Source organism: Artemia sp. Qi Xiang Cuo, chromosome 12, assembly GCF_049724085.1.
Source record: "Artemia sp. Qi Xiang Cuo chromosome 12, ASM4972408v1, whole genome shotgun sequence".
NCBI classification, from domain to species: domain Eukaryota; kingdom Metazoa; phylum Arthropoda; class Branchiopoda; order Anostraca; family Artemiidae; genus Artemia; species Artemia sp. Qi Xiang Cuo.
Window position 1 is genome coordinate 35228663 of NC_142805.1, and position 25066 is coordinate 35253728.

Sequence of the window (25066 nt, forward strand, 5' to 3'; positions counted from 1 at the left end):
TATATATATATATATATATATATATATATATATATATATATATATATATATATATATATATATATATATAAACAATAGTTTAAAATAACAAACTAGTCCGCCATTGAAGTGATTTGAACTGCCAATTAATTTAGACTTTCTCTTCCCATCATTTTACTATGATTGGCTCAGAGAGAAATCAGGTAGGGTTCTGGAACATTTTGTTTTTTGCTCATTATCTCTACATAATATTTAGACTACTTGACTAATATCAAACTGGTTTATGTATAGATGTCCTAAATATAGCCAACCAGTCAGCTATTGAAAAATAGTTTAAGTGTGCACAAATTATGCACAAATTATGAAATAGCAAACCAGTTGGCTACTGAATTGAATCTATGCATATACAAGAAAGGAAATTGGATTGCCTGCCAACAAGCACTAACAATTCTTTTTTTAAACAAAGAAGAAGGACTTTATTTAAGGAAAAGGGGGTAAGAAGAGGGTTAGGGAAATGGGGTTTAGTTAGGCCTGCTCTTTTGCACTAAGATCTTACATCTAAGATCTCACATCTTTCTGCAAAGATTTCCGTTCTTTTAACTCTTCTTTGTTCTAAGATCTTACAGCTCACTGATGTTAGGAGAAAATTGTGAAGGAAGCCATCTTTCTGCCATATAGAACAATGATGAGAGAATGTTGATGATATACTCATCATTGTTCTTAGACCGCTGATCAGAGCAGAATGATGAAAGACGTTTGCAAAAGAATGCTATAAGATGTAAGATCTTAGTGCTGAGATTTAGAAATAAGATGGCCAGGATTAAGAATAAATTTAAATTATTTAGCAGAATGCAAATTATAATTGATTAGAAGTGCCAATTAATTTAGATTTTCTCTTTCCCATCATTTTGCTATGATTAATTAAACAAACTTTTTCCACAAAATAAGTTTTTCAAAGGAAAATAAAGAACTCCATTAAACCAAAAATGAGCAAAAATAAAATTAAATAATGTACCAAGCGTAAAACTACCACAAATCAGCATCGATAAATAAATGAAAACCAAAACAAACAGAAATTACAATAAATAACCGAGTGAAGCTCAAAATGAGCGGAATTTAACATGGGTTCGGCTTAAAACCCATATTCCTTCCCAATGCCAGAACATAATTTGCACTTCAGTGAAAAAAGATATAAAGGTTTTTACTTTTATAACTTTAATAAATCAAAAAATATTAACATTTTGATTAACAAATATCAGTATATGCACGGTATATTAAACTGACAATGCACATTCAATTTGCATTTTTTTCAGTAAAGTACAAATTATGTTCTGGTCTTGGGAAGGCATAGGGGTTTTGAGAGCTACTCATGTTAATTTCTGCTCGTTTTGAGTTTGACTCAGTTATCTATAGTAATTTCTGTTCGTTTTGGGTTTCATTTATTTATCAATGCTGTTTTGTGGTAGTTTCACGCTTGGTAGATTATTGAATTTTATATCGCTCATTTTTGGTTTAATGGAGTTCATTACTTTCCTTTGAAAAACTTATTTTGTGGAAAAAGTTTTTTTTAATTAATTTCTGTTCGTTTTATATTGACATGAGGGAAAAATAAAATAATAGTTTAAATCTTTTTTTTTTTTAAGAGTTTATAGTTTGGCCTGCTATTTGTATGCTGGAGAAAATTTTTCAGAAAATTTTAACAACATGAACCCTTTTAAAAATCTGGACACAAATAGTAGTGTTTAATTTAGTTTTATACCTCCTCTAGTTGACGTGAAATAGTAAGCTTGATACCATCAAAAAAATCTGTTTACTTTCTTTGATAGCTTGCATACACTTATCCTATTTTGATTTGGTTAACTTTTAAGAGCAGAAGTTGCCCCGAAAGTTTAAATATAATACCCTCAGTCATTCTTGGGTACTGCTGAGATGCCTTATTGAGAATTAGCATTAGCACAGTCCGTTTTGATTTAATCTTAATTTACAACATTTGCCCTGGGGACTCTGGGGGTTTGTCATCCTTAGAGACCTAACTTCAAACTTTCATCTACTTTGCACAAAATGGCTATCTCTAAACTTTGACTGGATGTCTTTGGGGTAATGGTGGGCGTGAGAGGGGGGTCAATTACTCTCTGCTCACTTTCGACTATTAAAAAGGGCCATTTCAATTTGCAAACAAACGAGCTCTTTTTGAAATTTTTACAACAACTTTCTATATAAACCTTATATGCCCCCAGGGCATAACTTATAACCCTTGCGCTGAGGGCTCTGAGGGGATTATCCTAAAAGACCTAATTTCCAAAACTTTCGACTACGTTTAACAAACAGGATATCTCAAAATTTTCATTCAATGTGTCTGGGGAAATGGTGGGCGTGAGAGGGGGGTTAGTTGCCCTTCAGTCACTTTTGACTATTAAAAGGGCACTAGCCATTTCAATTTTCAATTGAATGAGCCCTTTTTGATGTTTTTACAACATCGCTTTCTATAAAACCTTACATGCTCCCCGGGCATAGCTTACAACTCTTGTCCTGAGGGTTGTGTGGGGGGGGGCGGGGTTGTCATCCTTAAAGACCTAATTTCCAAAACTTTCAACTACGTTGAATAAAATGGCTTTCTAAAAATTTTGATTGGATGTGTTTTGGGAAAAGGTGGGTGTGAGAGGGGGGTTAGTTGCCCTCAAATCACTTTCGACTATTAAAGGGGACTAGCCCTTTGAATTTTCATTCGAATGAGCCCTTTTCCAAGTTTCTACGACAGATTTCAATACAAAACTTATATGCTCCCAGAGCATGACTTATAACCCTTGCCCTGAAGACTATGGAGGAGTGTCCTTCTCAAAGGTATAATTTCCTGAATTTTAAACTACCTGGAACAAATTGGCTATCTCAAAATTTTGATTGGATATGTATGGGGAAATGGTGGGCGTGGAAGGGGTGTTAGTTGCCTTCCAATTACTTTTGACTATTAAAAAGGGCACTAGCCATTTCAATTTCTAATCGAATGAGCCCTTTTTGAAGTTTCTACGACAACGCGTTCTATAAAAACCTTATATGCCCCAAAGGAATAACTTACAACCCTTGCCCTGATGGGATTGATGGGGTTGTCATCCTCAAAAACATAATTTACAGAACTTAAAGCTACGTTGAATAAAATGGCCATCTCAAATTTTGATGGGATGTTTTTGGGGAAAAAAGGGGCGTGAGAAGGGGGTTAGTTGCCCTCCAATCTTTTCGACTATTAAAAAATTTGATTGGATGTGTTTGGAGAAATGATGGGCGTGGGGGGACCTAGTTGCCCTCCAATCCCTTTCGAGTATTAAAAAGGGCACTAGCCCTTTGAATTTCCAATCGAATGAGCCTTTTTTGAACGTTTCTACGACAATGCCTTATATAAAAACCTTATATGCCCCCAGGACATAACTTAAAACCCTTTCCCTGAGGGTTGTGGAGGAGTGTCCTCCTCAAAAACATATTTTCTATCTGGAAATCAACTACGCTGAACAAAATGACTATCTCAAAATTTTGATTTGATTTGTTTGGCAGAATGATGATCGTGGGGGGGGGGGCTAGTTGCCCTCCAATCACTTTCGACTATTAAAAAGTGTACTAGCCTTTCGAATTTCCAGTCGAATGAGCCTTTTTTGAAGTTTTTACGACAACGCCTTCTATAAAAACCTTATATGTCCCCAGGGCATAACTTAAAACCCTTTCCCTGAGGGTTGTGGGGGAGTGTCCTCCTCAAAAACATATTTTCTATGTGGAAATCAAATACGCTGAACAAAATGGTTATCTCAAAATTTTGATGAGATGTGTTGGGGGAATGATGGGCGTAGGGGAGGGGGGCTATTTGCCCTCCAATCACTTTCGAAAATTAAAAAGGGCACTAGCCACTCCAATTTCCAATCGAATGAGCCCTTTTCGAAGTTTCTACAACAACTCATTCGATATGTTGAACAAAACTACGTTGAAACAGATACAACTCAACTACGTTGAACAAAATGGATATCTCTAAACTTTGATTGAATGTGTTTGGGGAAATGGTGGGCGTGAGAGGGGGGTCCATTACTCTCCACTCACTTTCGACTATTAAAAAGGTCAATTTCAATTTCCAAACAAATGAGCCCTTTCTGAAATTTTTACAACAACTTTCTATATAAACCTTATATGCCCCCAGAGCATAACTTATAACCCTTGCGCTGAGGGCTCTGAGGGGGTTATCCTAAAAGACCTAATTTCCAAAACTTTCTACTACGTTGAACAAAATGGATATCTCAAAATTTTGATTGAATGTGTTTGGGGAAATGGTGGGCGTGAGAGGGGGGTTAGTTGCCCTTCAGTCACTTTCGACTATTAAAAGGGCACTAGCCCTTTCAATTTTCAATTGAATGAGCCCTTTTTGATGTTTTTACAACATCGCTTTCTATAAAACCTTACATGCTCCCAGGACATAACCTACAACCCTTGTCCTGAGGGTTGTGGGAGGGGATGGGTTGTCATCCTTAAAGACTTAATTTCCAAAACTTTCAACTACGTTGAATAAAATGGCTATCTAAAAATTTTGATAGGATGTGTTTTGGGAAAAGGTTGACGTGAGAGGGGGGTTAGTTGCCCTCAAATCACTTTCGACTATTAAAAGGGACTAGCCCTTTGAATTCTCATTCGAATGAGCCCTTTTCCAAGTTTCTACGACAGATTTCAATACAAACCTTATATGCTCCCAGAGCATGAGTTATAACCCTTGCCCTGAAGACTATGGAGGAGTGTCCTTCTCAAAGGTATAATTTCCTGAACTTTAAACTGCCTGGAACAAATTGGCTATCTCAATATTTTGATTGGATGTGTATGGGGAAATGGTGGGCGTGGAAGGGGTGTTAGTGGCCTTCCAATTACTTTTGACTATTAAAAAGGGCACTAGACATTTCAATTTCTAATCGAATGGGCCCTTTTTTAAGTTTCTAGGACAACACGTTCTATAAAAACCTTATATGCCCCAAAGGCATAACTTACAACCCTTGCCCTGATGGGATTGATGGGGTTGTCATCCTCAAAAACATAATTTACAGAACTTAAAGCTACGTTGAATAAAATGGCCATCTCAAATTTTGATGGGATGTTTTTGGGGAAAAAAGGGGCGTGAGAAGGGGGTTAGTTGCCCTCCAATCTTTTTCGACTATTAAAAAATTTGATTGGATGTGTTTGGAGAAATGATGGGCGTGGGGGGACCTAGTTGCCCTCCAATCACTTTCGACTATTAAAAAGGGCACTAGCCCTTTGAATTTCCAATCCAATGAGCCTGTTTTGAAGTTTCTACGACAACGCCTTCTATAAAAACCTTATATGCCGCCAGGGCATAACTTAAAACTCTTGCCCTGAGGGTTGTGGAGGCGTGTCCTCCTCAAAAACATATTTTCTATTTGGAAATCAGCTACGCTGAACAAAATGACTATCTCAAAATTTTGATTGGAAGTGTTTGGCAGAATGATGATCGTGGGGGGGGGGGCTAGTTGCCCTCCAATCACTTTCGACTATTAAAAAGGGTACTAGCCCTTCAGATTTCCAGTGGAATGAGCCTGTTTTGAAGTTTCTACGACAATGCCTTCTTTAAAAACCTTGTATGCCCCCAGGACATGACTTAAAACCCTTGCCCTGAGGGTTGTGGGGGAAAGTCCTCCTCAAGAACATATTTTCTATCTGGAAATCAAATACGCTGAACAAAATGGCTATCTCAAAATTTTGATGAGATGTGTTGGGTGAATGATGGGCGTAGGGGGGAGGGCTATTTGCCCTCCAATCACTTTCGACTATTAAAAAGGGCACTAGCCACTCCAATTTCCAATCGAATGAGCCCTTTTCGAAGTTTCTACAACAACTCCTTCGATACGTTGAACAAAACTACGTTGAAACAAATACAACTCAACTACGTTGAACAAAATGGATATCTCAAAATTTTAAGTCGATATGTTGGGGAAATGGTGGGCGTGAGAGGGGCGTTAGTCGCTATCCAATCACTCAACTATTCAAAAAGGCACTAGCCCTTTCAATTTCCAATTGAATGAGCCCTTTTGAAGTTTCTACAACAACGCTTTCAATAAAAACTTTATTTGCCCCCAGGACATAACTTACAACCCTTGCCCTGACGGCTGTAGGGGGAGGGGTTGTAATCCTTAAAGACCTAATTTCCAAAAAAAATGGAACAAAATGGCTATCTTAAAATTTTGATTGGATGTGTTTGGGGAAATGGTGGGCGTGGAAGGGGTGTTAGTTGCACTCAAATCACTTTCGACTATGAAAAAGGGTACTAGCCCTTTGAATGTCAAATCGAATGAGCTCTTTTTCAAGTTTCTACGACAAAGATTTCAATAAAACCCTTATATCCCCCCAGGGCATAACTTATAATCCTTGCCGTGAAGGTTGAGAGGGAGTGTCCTCACTCCAATTTTGGAAGGCAGCACTTTTACCAACAATCACGACTGTCAAAGGTGATTTCAAAATGGTACGACGTGGTTTAAGGACTAAAGGTGCTTTCACATTGCTACGTCATGCCTTTCACACTGCCTTATGCGTCTTATGTAACCTTTCACATCAAGAAGTTACGTTATGTTTTGGTCGTTATGTTCTCTTACGTTCGACGTAACGTAGGATTTTTACATAGCATAACGAACATAGAAAATAGAGTCGGGCTCTATTTTTACGTTACGTTACGCAAAAGTTTCAAGCTTTGTGGGATAAATGGACTCCCTTGATGAAAAAATAATTGACTTTGTCAAACAACGTCCTTTTTTGTACGATAAAAAGCAGATGGACTATAAGGACTCTGCAAAGAAGCTAAACGCTTGGTCTTCATTTGTTGAGAAAATCAACAAAGAATGTGGAAGAACTTTTCTTGGTAAGTTTCTTTGCTACTTTTCATAGGCAAAACTGGTTTAAGAAATGCTTTTGGGGGAGGTAGAAACCCCAGTTTTATGACTGGTTGCCACCTACATAATGTTCGTTTTCCTTTCATTTCCTTTGTTTCAGTATCTACATAGGCTAGTACTCTTTGTACCTTTAAAGCCTAGTAAAAGAGCCTTGGAAGGTGATTCCATCATAGCTCACAGTTATTATGGTGGTAAAGGTGCAGTGTAGCTCCCCCTGTAGTATAGGGTGCAGAGGCCCTACAAATAGAACTGCAATATACAGTAAGAAGTGTGTTGTTTGCATTCTGCTTCTACTGGATGTTTGCTGCAATCTGTGCAACTTTACAACCCAATTGATTGAATAATATACCCTTAGAAATAAGCTGTTTTTATCAGGGGAGCTACACTGCACCTTTACCAAAGTTATTATGGTGGTAAAGGTGCAGTGTAGCTCCCCCTGTAGTATAGGGTGCAGAGGCCCTACAAATAGAACTGCAATATACAGTAAGAAGTGTGTTGTTTGCATTCTGCTTCTACTGGATGTTTGCTGCAATCTGTGCAACTTTACAACCCAATTGATTGAATAATATACCCTTAGAAATAAGCTGTTTTTATCAGGGGAGCTACACTGCACCTTTACCAAAGTTATTATGGTGGTAAAGGTGCAGTGTAGCTCCCCTGTAGTATAGGGTGCAGAGGCCCTACAAATAGAACTGCAATATACAGTAAGAAGTCTGTTGTTTGCATTCTGCTTCTACTGGATGTTTGCTGCAATCTGTGCAACTTTACAACCCAATTGATTGAATAATATACCCTTAGAAATAAGCTGTTTTTATCAGGGGAGCTACACTGCACCTTTACCAAAGTTTTTTTTCAGCTGTGATGGAAATCACAGATTTGCCCTCAGTCTTTGGATTTTGTCTTTTTACCATTGGATACTAGAGCAAAAATACCTTATAAGCAAACCTGCATGCGAAAATGCCACTTTTATCTCCCTGGCTTTTCAAGATAGAGTAAATTGCTGCCATTTGATTGATTTTTTTAAACTTCTGTAAGTGACCACTGATTTCAATATTGTACTATAATATAATGCAACTCTGAATACAAATAGGTATTAACATCAGTGGCATAAATTCAAGCCCCTAAAGTAATAACATGCTTAGACAATGAGTAGCTCTGTACTTCTTTATGATGATATAAATGACAAGTTTTAAGTTTAGTAGATCAACATGGAGATCAATGTTTTGCAATAAATAAACTTAGTAGCCTATGCCAAAGCTTTTCAAATTGCAAATCCAGATTGTATCCATAGCTCCTAGAAGATTAGTGGTTATATCTAAACTTTACATAGCACTCTAACTGGCCTTTGCCATTGGATTAAACTTTACATAGCACTCTAACTGGCCAAGTTGTCTTTCATTGCAAGATGCTTCCTATTGCTGTTTATTTAATAAGTCTATTAGCCTATAACCCCAGTAAGCAATTAGTAGATTGTTTTCCCTCAACTTTTGTGGAAAAATCAATTTAACTACAACAAAATCCAAATCGATCTCAGTTTTAAATTTAACATTACTATTAAAGAAGGATTATAGGGGGAGGCGATTTATCCAGTTCATTTATTAGAAAATAGACAAAATGATACTTCCTAATACTGAACTTTTGAAAACTCAGACACCTCACGGCACGATATTTGTTATAAGTTATTTTCTTCTCTAAAATAGGTGTCTAAGAGGCAAATGTAGGAATAATACACTTTTTAGTGATCTATTTTTATAATTGCTGCCGCTTCGCGGCCAAAAATAGGAGGGCTAAGCTCCAGGTCCTGGTCCCTCCCAAGGTTTCAGCAAATGACACCTCTGCATTGTTTGAATTGTTACTTGTTTTACAGATATTTCTTTCATTGCAGTTGAGGACCTGATGAAAAGATGGACCGGCCTTCGGGAAAGATATTCTAGGATCAAGAAAAACTTGAAACCCCCAAGTGGATCTGGTCTAGCAGATGTCGACATAAAGCCGGGAGAGGTAAAAATGCTGATTGCGATGGATTTTTTGAAAGATGTGATTGTGCCTAGAAATAGAAAAACCTTCAGCAATGTTAATCAACCTAAGCCAATGATGACTGATTATACTGACGAGATCCAGCCATATGCTTCAAGTGATACTCAAGGAGAAGTTACCGAAATAGAATCTGATAAAGAGATTGAACGTACTTTCATTATTTATTCCCCAGAAGATTTATTACAGGAAAGTTGCGATCCAGGGTCTGCTAACTTGTTGAAAGAGGAGAACCTACCAAAGGAATTCCCAGTATCACCTGGTCCTGTTCATCATGTTAAGAGAAAGAGATCAGGAGTCAGTACTTCTTCTAAAGTGAAGGAAGACAGCAGTGAGCTAGAGGAAACCCTGAAGAACTACCTTGTTGAAAAAATTTCTTCAAAGAGAAAGAAAGATGACACAAGTGGTCCCACTTCAGATCCAGATTTCATGTTCCTTCAGTCGATCTTACCCCATTTCAAGCAAGTGGCGCAGGAAGACAAACTGGACTGTCAACTTGAGATTCTGAGTATCATCAGGAATTATAGAAAGAAAAATACATTGCATACAGAATGAGCTTCTTTTGTAATTGAAGTTACCTTTTTCATATATATTTTTGTAAACGAGATTGAAATAATGTTAATAACCTTTCTGAGATTATTCTTTGCTTTAATTATTTGTTGCAGTCATCCATAAACATTTTACAAAATTAATTAAAGGAAAAAAAAAAAGTAAAATATCGGGACTAATCAAAATGAGCCTTGAAATGCCCTCTGCATTTGTCCTCTCACTGAACCAGCTTCAGTCATGAAATAGTCTGCCAACTTGTCTCGTAGGTTTCGGGTAGGTCTTGAGCTGTGGTTGCTAGTGGCCAGGCGTATATCTCCCAAGCCATCAGATGATGCTGAAGAGCTACCTTCAGGAGTGACACCTCTATTGACAATAAGGAAATTGTGAAGGCAGATTGCTGTCTGCACAATTTGACAAACTTTTTCTCTCTGGGCTATTATCTCTGTTCTAAATATGCGAAATCTTTGTGATAGAAGCCCAAAACTGTTTTCTATTATCCTCCTGACCGAGTTTAATCGATAATTAAATATCCTCTGTTGATCATTCAGTTTTTTTGCCAGGATATGCTCTCATTATGTATGGTTTCAGTGAAAACGCTTCATCACCAATCAAGAAGTGGGGAAAAGCTATATCTGAGCCTGGTAGCAATTTGTTTGCAGGAAACTGTATGCTTCCGTTTTCAATGGCTTTTCCCAAATCTGATCTTGCAAATATGCCACCATCGCTTTCACTGCCATAGGCGCCTACATCAGTAAAGCTGAATTTATAACTGGCATCACAGACAGCCAGTAGTACAAGGCTATGGAAACCTTTGTAGTTGAAGTCCAGAGATCCACCTTTGTTTGGACACTGCATCCTTATGTGCTTCCCATCTATTGCACCTACACAATTTGGCATTTTGTATTTCTTCAGAAAATCGTCTGCAATTTTTTCCATTTGACTTTTTGAGGGTGGTTGCAGGTAAGTTGGTGACAGACTATCAAAAACAGCCTTTAAAGTTTCACTTAGAATTCCACTAACTGTAGAGATTCCCAGACGGAAGTCGTAATGCAATGAAGTCATGGAGGCTCCTGTTGCCAGGTACCTCAAAGTTAGTGCCAGCTTGACTTCAGGAGAAATAGCTCTTCGAAAGTTTGTATCCTGCTTCCGAATTTTATCTTTGACTTGCTCAAATATGTCAAGGTATTCACTTCTTGAAAAACGGGTAAAATTAAAAAACTTTTCTTCATCATCACACAGAATCATGTCTTGTAGAAGGTTCAACTGTCCAAATGCATCTCTGTTTTCAGATGTAAAAATAGGTCTCACCCAATAGTCTCTTTTCTTTTTCTTCTTTGGGCTTTTTCCTTTTACACACAAAAGAGCTGCAGAAAGCATCAAAATTTCATCATCAGAGCTGCTTGAGTCTTCACCGTTCCACATATTGCTAGTTCAAAAAAAACCGCTGCTGCTGATAGTGACGAAATTATGGATTTTTATGTAGAGGCTTATGGGTTTGTATGTGAAAGTGGACGTAATAGTGTGAAAAGGGCTCCATAACTTAAGAGACGTAACGTAACTTAACGACATAACGTAATTTCTTACGTTTCAATGTGAAGGAACCTTAAGGCTACGGTCCAAGTAGGCAGAGTTTGAGCTTAATCAAAAAGACAACAGTGTGTCCATAATTTATCATCAACTAGCCTAGGTAAAGATAAAAAGAAAATATTCATCATTACATGGAGTAGAAAATTCATGATATAGGCCTTTAGAATTCCTTGCCCTAGGTTAGGCCTAATTTTGATATTAGCCTAAGCTACTAAGTATTGGTTAATTTATGTAAATATTTAAACCAGGTAAAAATTTGAAGAAAGCTCTAAAAAAATATGAAAACTGTTTAAAACAATCATAAATGTAGGCAGATCAGGTAGGCTATTAGCTTATGCTAACCTATTACTATTACATTGGGATACTACCAGATGGCTAATAGAAAATAGTATAGTTTATATGTAGAGAATAAAACTTAGCCAAACATTATTTATGGAAAAAATGTTTGTAAATTGTTGGCACTTCATATTATTGACTTACAAATAAAGTGAACATACTACTTAATGCCTTTTTTATGCTCTTTATGAACATAGGCCTAATAATCATTTTTGTTGGAAATAAATTTTACCCCCACCCCTATATATAGCCTAGCAACTCAGGGTATATATTTGCACATTAAGGGAGTGGAGATAAAGTTTAAACTTACCTCTCATTTGCATTGGGAATAAACTTCACCCCCATCCCCCTAATATGCAAATATATACCCTGAATCGGTATATAGAGGTGGGAGTAAAATTCATTTTTGATAAAAATTATTGTTATTTTTGGAAGGAGCATAAAAAAGGCATCAAGTAGTATGTTTATTCATAAGTCAATAATATGAACTGCGAAAAATTTACCAAAATGTCTAGCCAACTAGGTGGCTAATATGAATAGGTGTGTTTTCAATCTCTGGTCATAGTTCTGTGTTCTCATGTCTCTAGTTTCACAAAAAAGATGTTTTTCTTTATTGTTCTCAGTTCTCTGGTATGCCAGAGAACTGAGATCAGAAACAGAAATTAAAGAAGATGAGGTGTAAAATTCAAAAATGTCATCCTAGCCTATCATGTTATGGTCCTATATCCCAAATTATCCCTTAAATGTCTGCTTTGCCAATACCCATTTTTACCAATTTGACCAATGCCTGTGACAACTAATAGGGAACTTTCATTGGTAAATTTTTGGCAGTTCATATTATTGGCTGATGAATAAAGGGAACATACTACTTGATGCCTTTTTTTAAGTTCTTTACAAATATAATAATCATTTTTTGTCAGAAATGAATTTTACTCCCACCCTTATATGTACCAATTCAGTGTATATATTTGCACATTAGGGGGGTGGCGGGTAAAGTTTAAACTTACCTTTCATTTGCATCAGAAATCAACTTTAACCCCATTCCCCTAATGTACAAATATATACCCTGAATTGGTATATATAGGGGTGGGGGTGAAATTTATTTTTAACAAAAATGATTGTTATGTTTGGAAAGAGCATAAAAAAGGCATTGAGTGGTATGTTTAATTTATTCATAATTCAATAATATGAACTGCTGAAAATTTATCCTTTCATCAACTTACTGATGGTCAAATTAAAAAAAGGTTATTAAATATTTTTGAACAGCCACTGACTTCCTGTCCTTTAGGTAAAATTCCCATAACCTAAGATACAGTTCTAGACATGTTCTAATAAGAACTAATTGCTTAATTGAGTTTGAGCATAGGCTATAAACACAAAAATAGTAAATAGCAACACTTACCTATATCTTTGCTATAATTTTCATTTCTAGCAATCAAATTTTTTCTATCTAAAAAGAGACTGAACTGACTTCAGAAGCCAGTTCTCTGGTGGATGCTCTTTGCCAGAGTACAGAGAACTGTGAAAAAAAATGCTCACAACTCTCTGTTCTCAGTTTGCCAGCCAACAAAAACATCAAATAAGATGAACAGAGAACTGAGAAACCACCAGAGATCAAACATGCACCTAATGACTGTGTATATATAATATATGGAATCTTTAAATTAGCCAAGCAGTTGGCTATTAGATCTCACCTATATATACATTTCAGCCTTAATTAGCCAACTAGTAAGCTAATATTAGAATTGTATATACACTATTAAATAAGCTAACTAGTGGGCTATTAATATCCCAGGTATACATAAACTTTATTTTAAATAGCCAACTAATCAGTATCATAAAGTTTATCTTACACTTGTAGAATTAGCAAACAAGTTGGCTATCAAGATTCCAGGTTATATATAAGCTTTAGTTTGAAATAACAACCAGTCAGCAATCAATAAAGTTTCTAAGACACAGTAGAATTAGCTAACAAGTTTGTTATTGAAGTCTTAGCTTTATCATTGTTGCCAAGCAGAAACCATGTATCTCCCCTTTTCAAAATTTTTCAGGAGATGAAAAAAACATAATAACTTTTTCCTGTTAGTAGTTACACTGTTGAAACCTATACATTAGATAGGGAACTTTTTATGGTGGATCCCACAGGAAAAACAAAAACAACTCAATTAAAACAGTTCTAACAGAAAATCCAATATGTGGTTTCTGCTTGACAAAATCCCTATTAGCCTATGGTAGAGTGTAAAGCAAAAAACATGTATCTCAGGAAACAATGTAATTCAGCTATATTGCTTTTATCTAAACTGAAGTATAAAAAGTACAGATTTAAATCACTTATCAATAGGCTATTTTTTGGAGGTCTCTCATGCCCTGAGAAGTTTTCAAACTTTTGTATTCGTGATGGAATAGTTGTTGACTCACCTTCTTCTTGCAGAGGGCCACAAGGTATCTCTTCTTCACTTCTGAAACAGGAATTTCTTCACTATAAGCTACCTTCAGCGCTTGTTTCTTGCAGCAGAGTTCAAACTGGCTTTTTTTCTTTGTTCTGTGAAACCAGTGTGAAACTTTACAAAGAATGGTTTTCTAGCAAACTTTACCAACCTCAGTTTACTCCAAGGAATTTTAAGTTCGTTTTTATCCAACATGGTAGATGTCATGGTGTCTTGAGCTGCTTTCCAGTCAAGGAAATCTTTGAACATCAGTATTTTGACAATATAGGGAGCTGAACTTGTCCTTGCAATCACAGAATGTTTGATGTCTACAGTCATTAGTGAATGGCCAGAGAGAAGGAAGGTCAGCTCTATTTTCTGAATACTTTTATGCTTCTGAAGAATTAAAAAGAGCATTGCAAGTATTTGGTGGTTTCTGTTTTGACCACCACAACAGTCACAGGACAGGCTCACTGTCTTGACAGTACCTCTGCTATCAATTTCTCAAATCCACCATGAAAGACAAGTTGCAATTTCATTTGCCCCTTGGTTTCTATTCTTTTGCTACCAGAAAAAGTAGTATATATTCTTTGTCATATTCTTGTAAACTGTAAAATTGTAGCAAGCATATTTTCAAAAAAAAAACAATCAACATTCCCTGTGTGTGTGGTGTGCTTAGTACTTTTTCTAAATCAAAGCATACACCAACATGACACTGATCTGCTTGAGCACATTGGCGAGTGGTTTCTGTGTAACACCTGGTTGCTGTCTTCTCTATTATGTGATCCATGTATGCCAACTTTTCACTTTCTGTCATATTCTGAGCACCATTTGATAAAACACGCATTTATCTTCCCTTGGTTTGTGGAAGCTGAAGTCAAACTCGTTGAGGATGTTAATGAAGATCCCCCACAGAAGGATGGGCTTTTTAATTTTTCTGCAGTGTTCAGTGTGGAGCCTGAATAGTTTTGACCTGTTTTTGAAGTTTTGAGGTAGATACTTCTTCATCATAGAAGAATGACAGTAATGGGATGCCACAGCAGGTAAGTCTCTTATCCACCTTCTTGCATGCTTATAGACATCCTTGGGTATCTTGTTGGGAGGGTTTGATTTCTTATCTTTTCTACAAGAAAATCCCAAGTCACTGTTCTTAGCTGCATTTTTTACAGTGAACTCCCCAAGATCCAGGGTTGCCCAAAAAATTTTTAGAAATGTCTGCCCCCTTACTCTCTAAATCAAAGGCTTTATTTTAGTTGCCTTTGCCACTTGATACACTAGCTTCAGGTAAATCTAAGTTTACCTCAGGCAAATCTTTAGAGTTCTTTTCTTCCAGCTGAGGTAGTTTGGCTTTGTCATGATTACTGGGAATATAATTGGTTATGAAGAACTGTGGTTAAAATCCTCAGAGCTGCTGGCAATCTCCATCCAAATGTTCAGTTCCATTTCAGTTAAACAGGGCTTCTTTCTTCTAGATGTCATGGCTACAAAAGAAAAAATAACTTACAATCCAATAAAAATGAATAAAAAGCATATGGTAAAGCTATAGAATAAAAAGTTTCCCAGAGCAAGACATGCTAGAAAAAGGAGATTTTTTTTTTTTTTAAGCCCACTTTGATAGTTTTGTTTGCGTTTTTGACAATGCATCTCTAGCACCCCTAGTACCCCAGCACCCTAAAATTACTTAAAAAACATGGATGATAATGGTTAAAACAGGAAAATATGTTTAAATGATGCTTGTGGCACATTATATAAAGTAAGAATTTGAAATTTTTATGTTAATTTTTTATTTAGCATATGATTGTATTCAAGGCATTACAAGGGTTAATGGCCAGTAAAGGGACTAAAACCATGAAAATGGGCTTAAAATTAGTAATTTAAAAATGTTTCTTTTTTTTGTTCTAGCAGGTCCCTTTTTGGAGAACCTCTATTCTTGACTTCTACCAAACACATTATTGTAACATGCAATGCAAACATCTTTGCTATTAAGGGATAGTTTCACTGAACACACCTTTGCTGTTTTAAATTATGTTCAACTGATGCTACCTGCATATTATAAAGTAAGAGTTTCATATTTTTTCGTGTTAGTTTTTATGTAGCATAGAGATATGTAAAAGGCATTAGGGGGGGGGGGCAAGGGAAGAATTGTCAATAAAGCAACTAAAACCATAAAAGTGGGTACAGAATTAGCAATTTTAAACAGTCTCTTTTTTTCCTAGCTTGCCAGTTTCTGAAGAGCCTAACTCTAGGCTTTTACCAAACACATAATTGTAACATACTATGCAACCACTTTTCTGTTAAGGAATAATTTCACTGAACATGAGCTTTGCTTTTCAAAATTTAAATGTTGAAAATTCACATTTAATGTTGGAATGCTTAAACTTAATGTTAAATTCAAGTGTTACCTTAATTAATTGCCTTAATTCGCACTTCGGAACAACATTAAGGTCCATACTAGATCTGTTGTGCTCCGGGTCAATGATGGCAAAATTTCGTCACTCTGTTAGGGCCCCTTGGCACGCCATAAGAGAGGTCTGCTGTAGAGGTGCAATTTAAGCCCAAAGCAGCATCAGCCTCCTAGCAAGACACTGATTTGGATGAAGTTGGCATCAAGCAGTAGTTGAGTGGGACGGACAGTCCCACTCATATTTCCATGGCTTGTCATTTCATTTCTTGTCCAGTCTGGACTTGAAGGACGCAGCCCTGGGTGCAGTAGCCGTTTCAGCTTGAAGGTTATTCCATTCGTTGACAACACGCTCGGAGAAGAAGTGTTGCCGCGTTCGTGTATTGACAGAACGTTTTGACAGCTTTTGTGAGTGTCCTCTTGTATAGTGCTGACTTGAATGTTTGGTAAAAAGGGGGTTATTTGGTTGTGCGTTATACTTGTAGGTCAGCATCATATCACCACAGCGGTGTCTGAAGACGAGTGTTGGCAGCTGCATGCATTCCAGTTTCTGGTTGTATGGGAGATCTCGTAGGCCAGCTATGCACCTCGTGACACGCCTCTGAAGTCCCTTGATTAGACTGGAATCATTCGTGTAGAAAGGGGAGGTGAGACATGTACCGAAATCCAAAACAGGCCTAACTATAGCCTTATAGAGCCTTAAAAAGACTTTACGGGAGCAGCTGGTTATGGTGTGTCTGATGAGACAGAGGCTTGAATTTGCTTTTGAAACTGCTTGTTACCAGTGGATGTGGAACTTCAATTGTTCATCTATCAGCACTCCTAGATCTCTTTCTTCGGGACTTGTCTTTTAGTACTAAGTCAGCCAGTGAATTGGGATTGGACATGTTGTACTGGTGACGGGGTTTGTTGCTTCCAAAGTGAAGGACACTGCACTTCGTTGTGTTGAATTCGAGTAGCCAATCTTGTGCCCATGTTTGGATTTTACGAAGGTCACACTGCAGACTTTGTTGATTTGCAGGCCCAAACAGCTTGGAGTCGTTAGCATAGAGAGTGATGTTTTTTTTTGTTCCGTTCACCATATTGTTGATGTATATGAGGAATAGGGTAGGGCCCAAAACAGTGACTTGGGGGACTCCGCTTACAACATCACATGGTTCGGACACAACCTTGTCGCCATTAGCTGTGAAGAGTCGAACCTGCTGAGTCCAACCAGTCAGAAAGTCCATGACCCAATCGATCACGTCGGCGTGGGTACCTGCTGCCGAAAGTTTCAATCTGAGATGGTTGTGTGGTACCTTGTCTAAAGTCTTGGCTAGGTCCAGTAAAATGAGTTCCACAGGGATTCCTTTCTCTAAGTGATCTGTTATGATGCTGTTTGTCTCAAGGAGATTGGTCTCAACCGATTTTCCTGGCTGAAACCCGTGCTGATTGGGGGAAAGTATATTATTGGTATGGAGATGTGTCAGAATCTCACCATTCACAATCTGCTCAAGGGTTTTTGCAACCACTGAGGTCAGACTGATGGGTGTAGTTTTTGGCTTTGGTGCGGTCACCTTTCTTGAGTATTGGGGTGACATGGGTCAGCTTCCAGTCTATGGGTACTTTTTTTTAGTCAAGCGACAGTTGGAATATATTGCATAGTGGTTGTGCAATTTCTTTAGCAAGCTCATTCAATAGTTTTGGGTGCAAGTTATCAAAACTGGCGGACTTGTTGACGTCTTGTGCTTCAAGTCGCTTTTGGACGACAGGGGGGAGAGTAGAATAGGTGGCATTGGGTTAGAGATGTAGTATGATGGGCTATGAGGAAGAGGGCTATCTGGTTCATTGGTGAAAGCAGACACAAACTGCCTGATGAGGAGTTTGGCAATGTCCTTCAAGTTGGTCACTTCCTTGCTATCATCTGTACTGAGTGATTTTACTGATCGTCTGCTATGGTCCTTGCTTGATACGTACTTCCAGAACTTCTTCGAGTTGTTCTTACTATTATCAGCTAGCTTTCTCCAGTACCGTCCCCTCCTGTTTCTTTCCTTGCGTATCTCGGGGGCCATGAAAGGCAGTGTTTTGGGCTTTGGCGCGAGTTTTACTGACGTGTGTTTTTTTCAAAGTGTAAGTAGCTCGTCCTTTAGGTTAGCTCATTGTTGGTCGACGTGCCCATGAAGTAAAAGTGACCAAACTACGCCTTCCTGCTCTTTTCTGATCGCCCTGTAATCTACATAAGTTTTCTTTATGTAATCATTTTTAATCTTACGAAATGACAGATTCACTTCTAGGATTAAATGATCACTCTTTCTTAGAGGGGGTAAGTAATTTATGTTCTGAAGCTGGTTTTTATCCCGTAAAAACACCAGGTCCAGTAGAGTTGGTCTCTGCAAGAGTCGGCCTTTAGTAGCATGTTCGACAATCTGGTAGATATTAAGGTCATGAAGGCACTGTGAATAGATTCATGCTTCTGCTTCTGTTTGTAATTACAGGTATATACGGGTATCCCTCTTTCCATATGAGGTCAGGGAAGTTACAATCACCAGCGATAAGTAAGTTCCCTGTGTAATTCATAGTTGCTTTATGCAGTATTGTTGCTATTGTCTGCTCGGTTTCTTGGCAATCTGAGGCAGATGGGCTTCTATAAATACAGCCTACTCGGGTTAGTACTCCACTGCCGTCATCACACAGGTCAAACCATACAGATTCGACAAGTGAGTTACCTGGGAGACATAATGACCGTATAATATAACATGTCTTGAATAGCGCTAACATACCACGCCTGTATTCTGAAGACTGTAGGTTAGACACGACATCATACCCTGGAATCTTAACATGGAAATCTTCGAGCCTGTTGCTACTAGACTTGGGACAAACTTCAGTCAATAGGACCAGATCATAATTGTTGGAATAAATCACGGATTTCAGCTCATTCAATTTGTTAGGAAGTTGGTGAACGTTAGTAATTAGAGCAGAAAAATCTGGACTTACTCGTTTTTGGTGTTGCTTACTCTGGTCGTTGGTCCCGGGACTCGGCTGACCCGAGTCCTCATCTGTTTTGCTTAAAGTCGTCGCTGGCGCTTTTGATTTAGCAGTGTAGTAGCTTCCAGAGCTTGTTTCACTTTCCAATGATCTGTCACTAGTCATGGATGAGAGTCTTTCCGTAGAAAAAGCACTAACATTTTTGGTAACATACATATTTACATTATTTACACTGTTCACAGCTTGAAGTTCTACATTGGCATCGGGGTCGGAGGAGAGTCTGCTTTTCGAGTTTTTTGACACAATGCGGAAGTCGCGGATTGCGAGGTTTTGTTCACCACCAGCTGATCTGTCCTTAAGCTCTGCAACAAGTGCTTTATATCTCTCTCGATCCTGTTTCGATCGATCATGGTGGAACTGTACCGCTACTTTCCTTGAGAAAGACTCTTTCAAGATCTGTTTTTTTTTATCTGAAAGGATGATTCAGTAAACAAAAGGGGTGGTGCCGTATTCCGGGTTGGATCGCTAGCCTGTACATTCTGCTTTAGGCGACGGACGTTGGTTATGGGACCGCAATTGATTCCGTACTCGGTTGACAAAAACTGCTTGAGAGCGCTAGTGTCATCAATGGAAGCGTCGATACCGTATGCAACAATGTTGTTTTTCCGTGACTCTCGGTCTTTTTCAGTTGAAAAAAAAAATTTCCAAGATTTTATTCAACCAACCCCAACTAGGCTAGTCTTATCTATTATTCAGTCTCTTATCTAAAGCTGCATATATCCTTTCCAAGATTGGGAACTTTTTTCCATGAAAGATATGTTTTAATCCAACTATTAATCAGACATTAGAAACTGAGTATGAACTGGGGGTCTTACCATATATGCATAAGCTTGCTGATAACTATATACATAACTTACCAAACAATGTGTTAATTAACGTTAAAAATTCCGCAGGAACAATAACTATCTGATCTATGATTGTGATGTCGTTGCTTCACTGCTAACAATTCTTTTCTTCTAGAGGCACTATATATCGTGAGGTGGAAGCTGCGAGATACGGGGTTGTCCCTTGACAGCTCTCTATGGTAATCCGAGATACGTTGTTTCCGCTATGTTTATATCTCCCAATTTATAAGTTGAAGATAATCAAAATACATGCCATTCAACGCATAATTTCTCGGCGAGTAGAATTGCATTAAAAAGTGAAAATCACAAATTTGATCAGATACGTGGTTTCCGCTTGACACCAACAATATACACATGTTTAGATTAGCCAACCAGTTGGCTATTATATCTCACCTATATATACACTTCAGCCTGAATTAGCCAACTAGTCAGGTAATAAAAGAGCTGTATATACTTTATAGAATTAGCTAACTAGTTGGCTGTTAATATCCCATGTAGATATAAACTTCAGTTTTAAAATTGCCAACTAGTAAGCTATCAACAACGTTTCTCATGTTTAGATTAGCCAACCAGTTGGCTATTAGATTTCACCTATACATACACTTCAATCTGAACTGCCAATTAGTCAGCTAATAAGAGAATTATATATATACTTTATAGAATTAGCTAACTAGTTGGCTTTTAATATCCCATGTATATATAAACTTTAGTTTTAAAATAGCCAACTAGTAAGCTATCAACAGTTTCTCATGTTTAGATGAGCCAACTGGGTGGCTACTAGATCTTACCTATATATACACTTCAACTTGAATTAGTCAGCTAATAAGAGAACTGTATAAACTTTATAGAATTAGCTAACTAGTTTGCTATTAATATCCTTGTGTATATTTAACTTTAGTATTAAATTGCCAACTACTCAGCTCATAATACGTTTCTAATACATTAATAAAGTTTCTATTACACAGTAGGATTAGCTAATTAGTTTGCTAATAATGTCTCAGCTATATACACATGTTTAGATTAACCAACCAGTTGGCAATTAGATCTCATGTATGTATGCACTTCAGCCTTAATTAGCCAACCAAGAGAACTGTATATACTTTATGGAATTAGCTAACTAGTTGGCGAGTAATATCCCATATATATATATATATATATATATATATATATATATATATATATATATATATATATATATATATATATATATATATATATATATATATATATATATATATATATATATATATATATAGATATAATTAAAGTTAAATAAAAAAATTAAAATAAATGAAAGTTAAATAAATATAACTGAAAAAAAATATAAATGTTTTCACTTTTATGACTTTAATAAATCAAATAATATTAACATTTTGATTAACAAATATCAGTATATGTACGGTATATTAAACTGACAATGCACATTCCATTTGCATTTTTTTTGAGTAAAGTGCAAATTATGTTCTGGCCTTGGGAAGGCATAGGGGTTTTGAGAGCTACTCATGTTAACTTCTGCTCGTTTTGAGTTTGACTCAGTTATTTATTGTAATTTCTGTTCGTTTTGGGTTTCATTTATTTATCAATGCTGTTTTGTGGTAGTTTCACGCTTGGTAGATTATTGAATTTTATTTTTGCTCATTTTTGGTTTAATGGAGTTCTTTACTTTCCTTTGAAAAACTTATTTTGTGGAAAAAGTTTTTTTTAATTAATTTCTGTTCGTTTTATATTGACATGAGGGAAAAATAAAATAATAGTTTAAATCTTTTCTTTTTTTAAGACTTCAGTTTGGCCGTGTTTAATTTAGTTTCATACCTCCTCTAGTTGACCTGAAATAGTAAGCTTGATACCATCAAAAAAATCTGTTTACTTTTTTTGATAGCTTGCATACACTTACCCTATTTTGATTTGGTTAACTTTTAAGATCACCAACAGCAGCAACTCTATAAGAAAATTAAAATAAATTTTCTTGTGAATTATTATCGCTTCTAATCAGCAGTTGTACCAAACCAATCCTGCTCAACTCATCCTCAGGGCTATGCTGTGGTGTTTCTCCTATCCATAGTATAGAGAAGACGGTTTGATATCATTCTATTTTCCCTTCTTGTTTTATTATTTTTTTTAAAGATTTTTCCAATAGGCAATGTTTAGAAGTCCTCCAAAAAAAAAAGTCCCCCCAGATCCCAAATCAAATTCCATTGAATGTGCCATAGTGAAAGAAACCCATCTTGGCTGGTCAAGCACACTACCTCGAAGTTCAAATTATAGCTCCAATTCGGAGAATAGGACAATGATAAGTGTAGGGGCTAATGTAACCATAAATGATGATAATGGGTTTCAAGAAGTCCTCTCTAGAAACGCTAACACAAAAGTAACAATCTCCTCAACAACAAGAATATCTACTCTACCAGCCCTAGATCCTTCCTCCAAAAACTAGTAAATTTACCTTAAAATTACTCCTTCCACCCCCTTTACAATAAAATTGGTCGCTGCAATAAGAATTGTAAATTTTAAATTGATAAAATCAATGTTCTCTCTTAATATTAACCATGATGGATCTCTGCTAATAGCTGTAGAAGATCAGAAATCAGCAGATACAATAATTAACCTAAAATCCCTTCTGAATACCCAAATTATTGCATCTAATTGGAACCCAAAACAATCACCAACAAAAATAGTAGTTTATAATTATAATGTTCCCCCAGAGATATCCACTCAGGAGTTAAAAGAAGGGCTCTCAGATAGGGCTGGAGACACACTCCCAGTTGAGGATGTTACCCAACTTGACAAACCTAACTCTAATGGCCTAAAAACTAGCAGATCCTTCTTATTCACACTGAAGGAAAACATTAATATCCCAGAAAAATTATTCCTATTTGGGCAAGTCAAACCACACAAAGAATACAAGCCTAAGCCTATTCAATATCAGACGTGTCTCGAACAGGGACACCCGACAAATAACTGAAATAAAACTCTCCGAGAATTTAGTAATTGTAAAACTTTCCATCCCAAAGAACTGACATCCTATATCAATACTCAGTCTACATGCATCAATTGCAAAGGCCCATATGAATCTACAAATGAATCATTATGCCTTGCATACAAGAAAAGAGCTCTAACACTCCAAATATCAACAGAGAAGGCCATCCCATACCCCTTTGTATAAATGGAAGCAAATTCTGCACAAAAATACCAGATAAAGCCTGTAATGAAGCCAACCAAAACCCCCAAGTCAAATGCCCCCAATGCAACAAGCACCCCATATAAAACACCATCTTCTAAGCCCCCTAGCTTAAATCCCTATCAGAAGAAATCACCAAGCCAACAAGCCTCCTTGTCCGGTGAGATGAGGTCAGCCTGGCCCCCCTCCCAAGAAGAGACAAACCAGAAACACTACCAGGAATTAATCCTTTAACCGACAAACATGATGCACAACCAAAAATGCAATCCCCAAATATATGCTTATTCATTCTAAACTGTAATGCAGTTCAGGCCATGAACATACATCAACTACAGAAGACAAAAATCATTGCAGAATTGGCAAAAATCTACATCCCAGATGTAATGCTCATTCAAGCAAAAAAAGATCTTGCTTTGCTTTTAACAAAGCTGAGCATGGATACACAGTCATATGAAGAATAAATCAACAACACAACATATATCAATACTCCAATGGAATGTAAGATCACTCACAGAAAATAAGCTAAATGAACTAATATCTTTTATGAATAATAATGCCATTAATATTGCTTGCCTCCAGGAAACTCATTTAACCCAAAATCAACAAATTAAGTCTCTGGGATATACTATCCTCAGAAAGGATAGATCTTCAGAGAGAAAAGGAGGTGGGGTAGCTTCATTAGTTAAAAATAATATAAAATTTTGTGGCATCAATTTTCCAGATTTTGCAAATGATGTGGATACAATTGGTATCAGTGTTTGGCTGAATAATTTAAAAACCTATATAATAAGCTTTTATAACCCTGATGGCCAAACTACCGATGCCATTGATTTCTTTAATTATATAAATAATTCTAATATGTTAAAAAATATCATTATTTGTGGAGATTTCAATGCCCACAGCCTTTTGTGGGGGAATAAACCAGCAAATAAAGCGGGTAAATTCATTGAGCATATGACTTCAAATAATAATGAATTAGTTGTTGCTACCCCTCTAAACCTGAATACATATTTCAACCCCAAAAGTGGCAGATTCTCCACAATTGACCTACAAATTTTGTCATTAAATTTTTTGAATAAAATTTACATAAATAAAATTGATAGTCTATGCACTGACCACTTTGCTATAGTTTGCTCCCTAAATGAACCTGCTGAAACTTTATCTCATACCTCCAAATATATCAACACTAAAGCAAATTGGTCTATGTTCCAAAATAAGCTAAATGATGAAATTACAAGTTTCACCCAAATTTCATGTATTTCTAACACAACAGTTGACACACATGCTGAAGCCTTGACATCTTTACTAATAAATACAGCTAATCATGCTATCCCCAGGACAACACCTAGGAAAATATTCCCTAAAAACATTCCTAAAGCATGGTGGACAAATGAGTGCCTAAATAAATGGAGAACAAAAAAGGCAGCTAGGAGAGCATTCATAAAAAAAAAAACATCACCTACTACGTATTTAAAAAAATTACAAGCAGAATCTAATCTAAAAAGGGCTATAATAGATGCTAAATATAAATACTGGAATAATTTTGCAAATAATCTCCAGAGAAACACATGAGCCAATTATACATAAAGTCATAAGCCACATATGTGAAAAAAAGACTTCCCCCAACCCACTCCTGTATGAGCTTATACATAATAATACCCATTATGACAACGATAATGAAAAAGCTAACCTATTTGCAACTCTTTTTGTTAATAAGCTAACATCAAATAATCAAAGCAAGCTGTCCCCAATTCCTTTGAACCCAAGTTACCAACCACGCCCAGGATCCG

General features: G+C 36.7%; 2 protein-coding genes across 6 annotated transcripts in view; both read left to right on the forward strand.

Annotated features, from left to right (window-relative positions):
* Positions 1 to 6469: 6469 nt before the first annotated feature.
* LOC148946059 (polypeptide N-acetylgalactosaminyltransferase 11-like) overlaps positions 6470 to 25066 on the forward strand; it is a 99826-nt gene continuing 81229 nt past the window's right edge. For 2 of the 5 annotated variants that reach the window (XR_016142542.1, XM_089098016.1), the window contains exons 1-2: positions 6470 to 6492; positions 11084 to 11166. The gene's annotated coding sequence lies outside the window, so the exon portion shown is untranslated. Of the gene's footprint in view, positions 6493 to 11083; positions 11167 to 15730; positions 15886 to 25066 lie in introns of those variants that run through there. The other 3 variants (XM_089098013.1, XM_089098014.1, XM_089098015.1) reach the window with 3 other exon arrangements.
* Positions 6655 to 9866, forward strand: LOC148946060 (uncharacterized). Its single transcript, XM_089097591.1, has 3 exons — positions 6655 to 6865; positions 8782 to 9391; positions 9746 to 9866. The coding sequence occupies exons 1-3, from the start codon at positions 6709 to 6711 to the stop codon at positions 9864 to 9866; spliced, it is 888 nt and encodes a 295-aa protein (XP_088953717.1). The 5' UTR covers positions 6655 to 6708.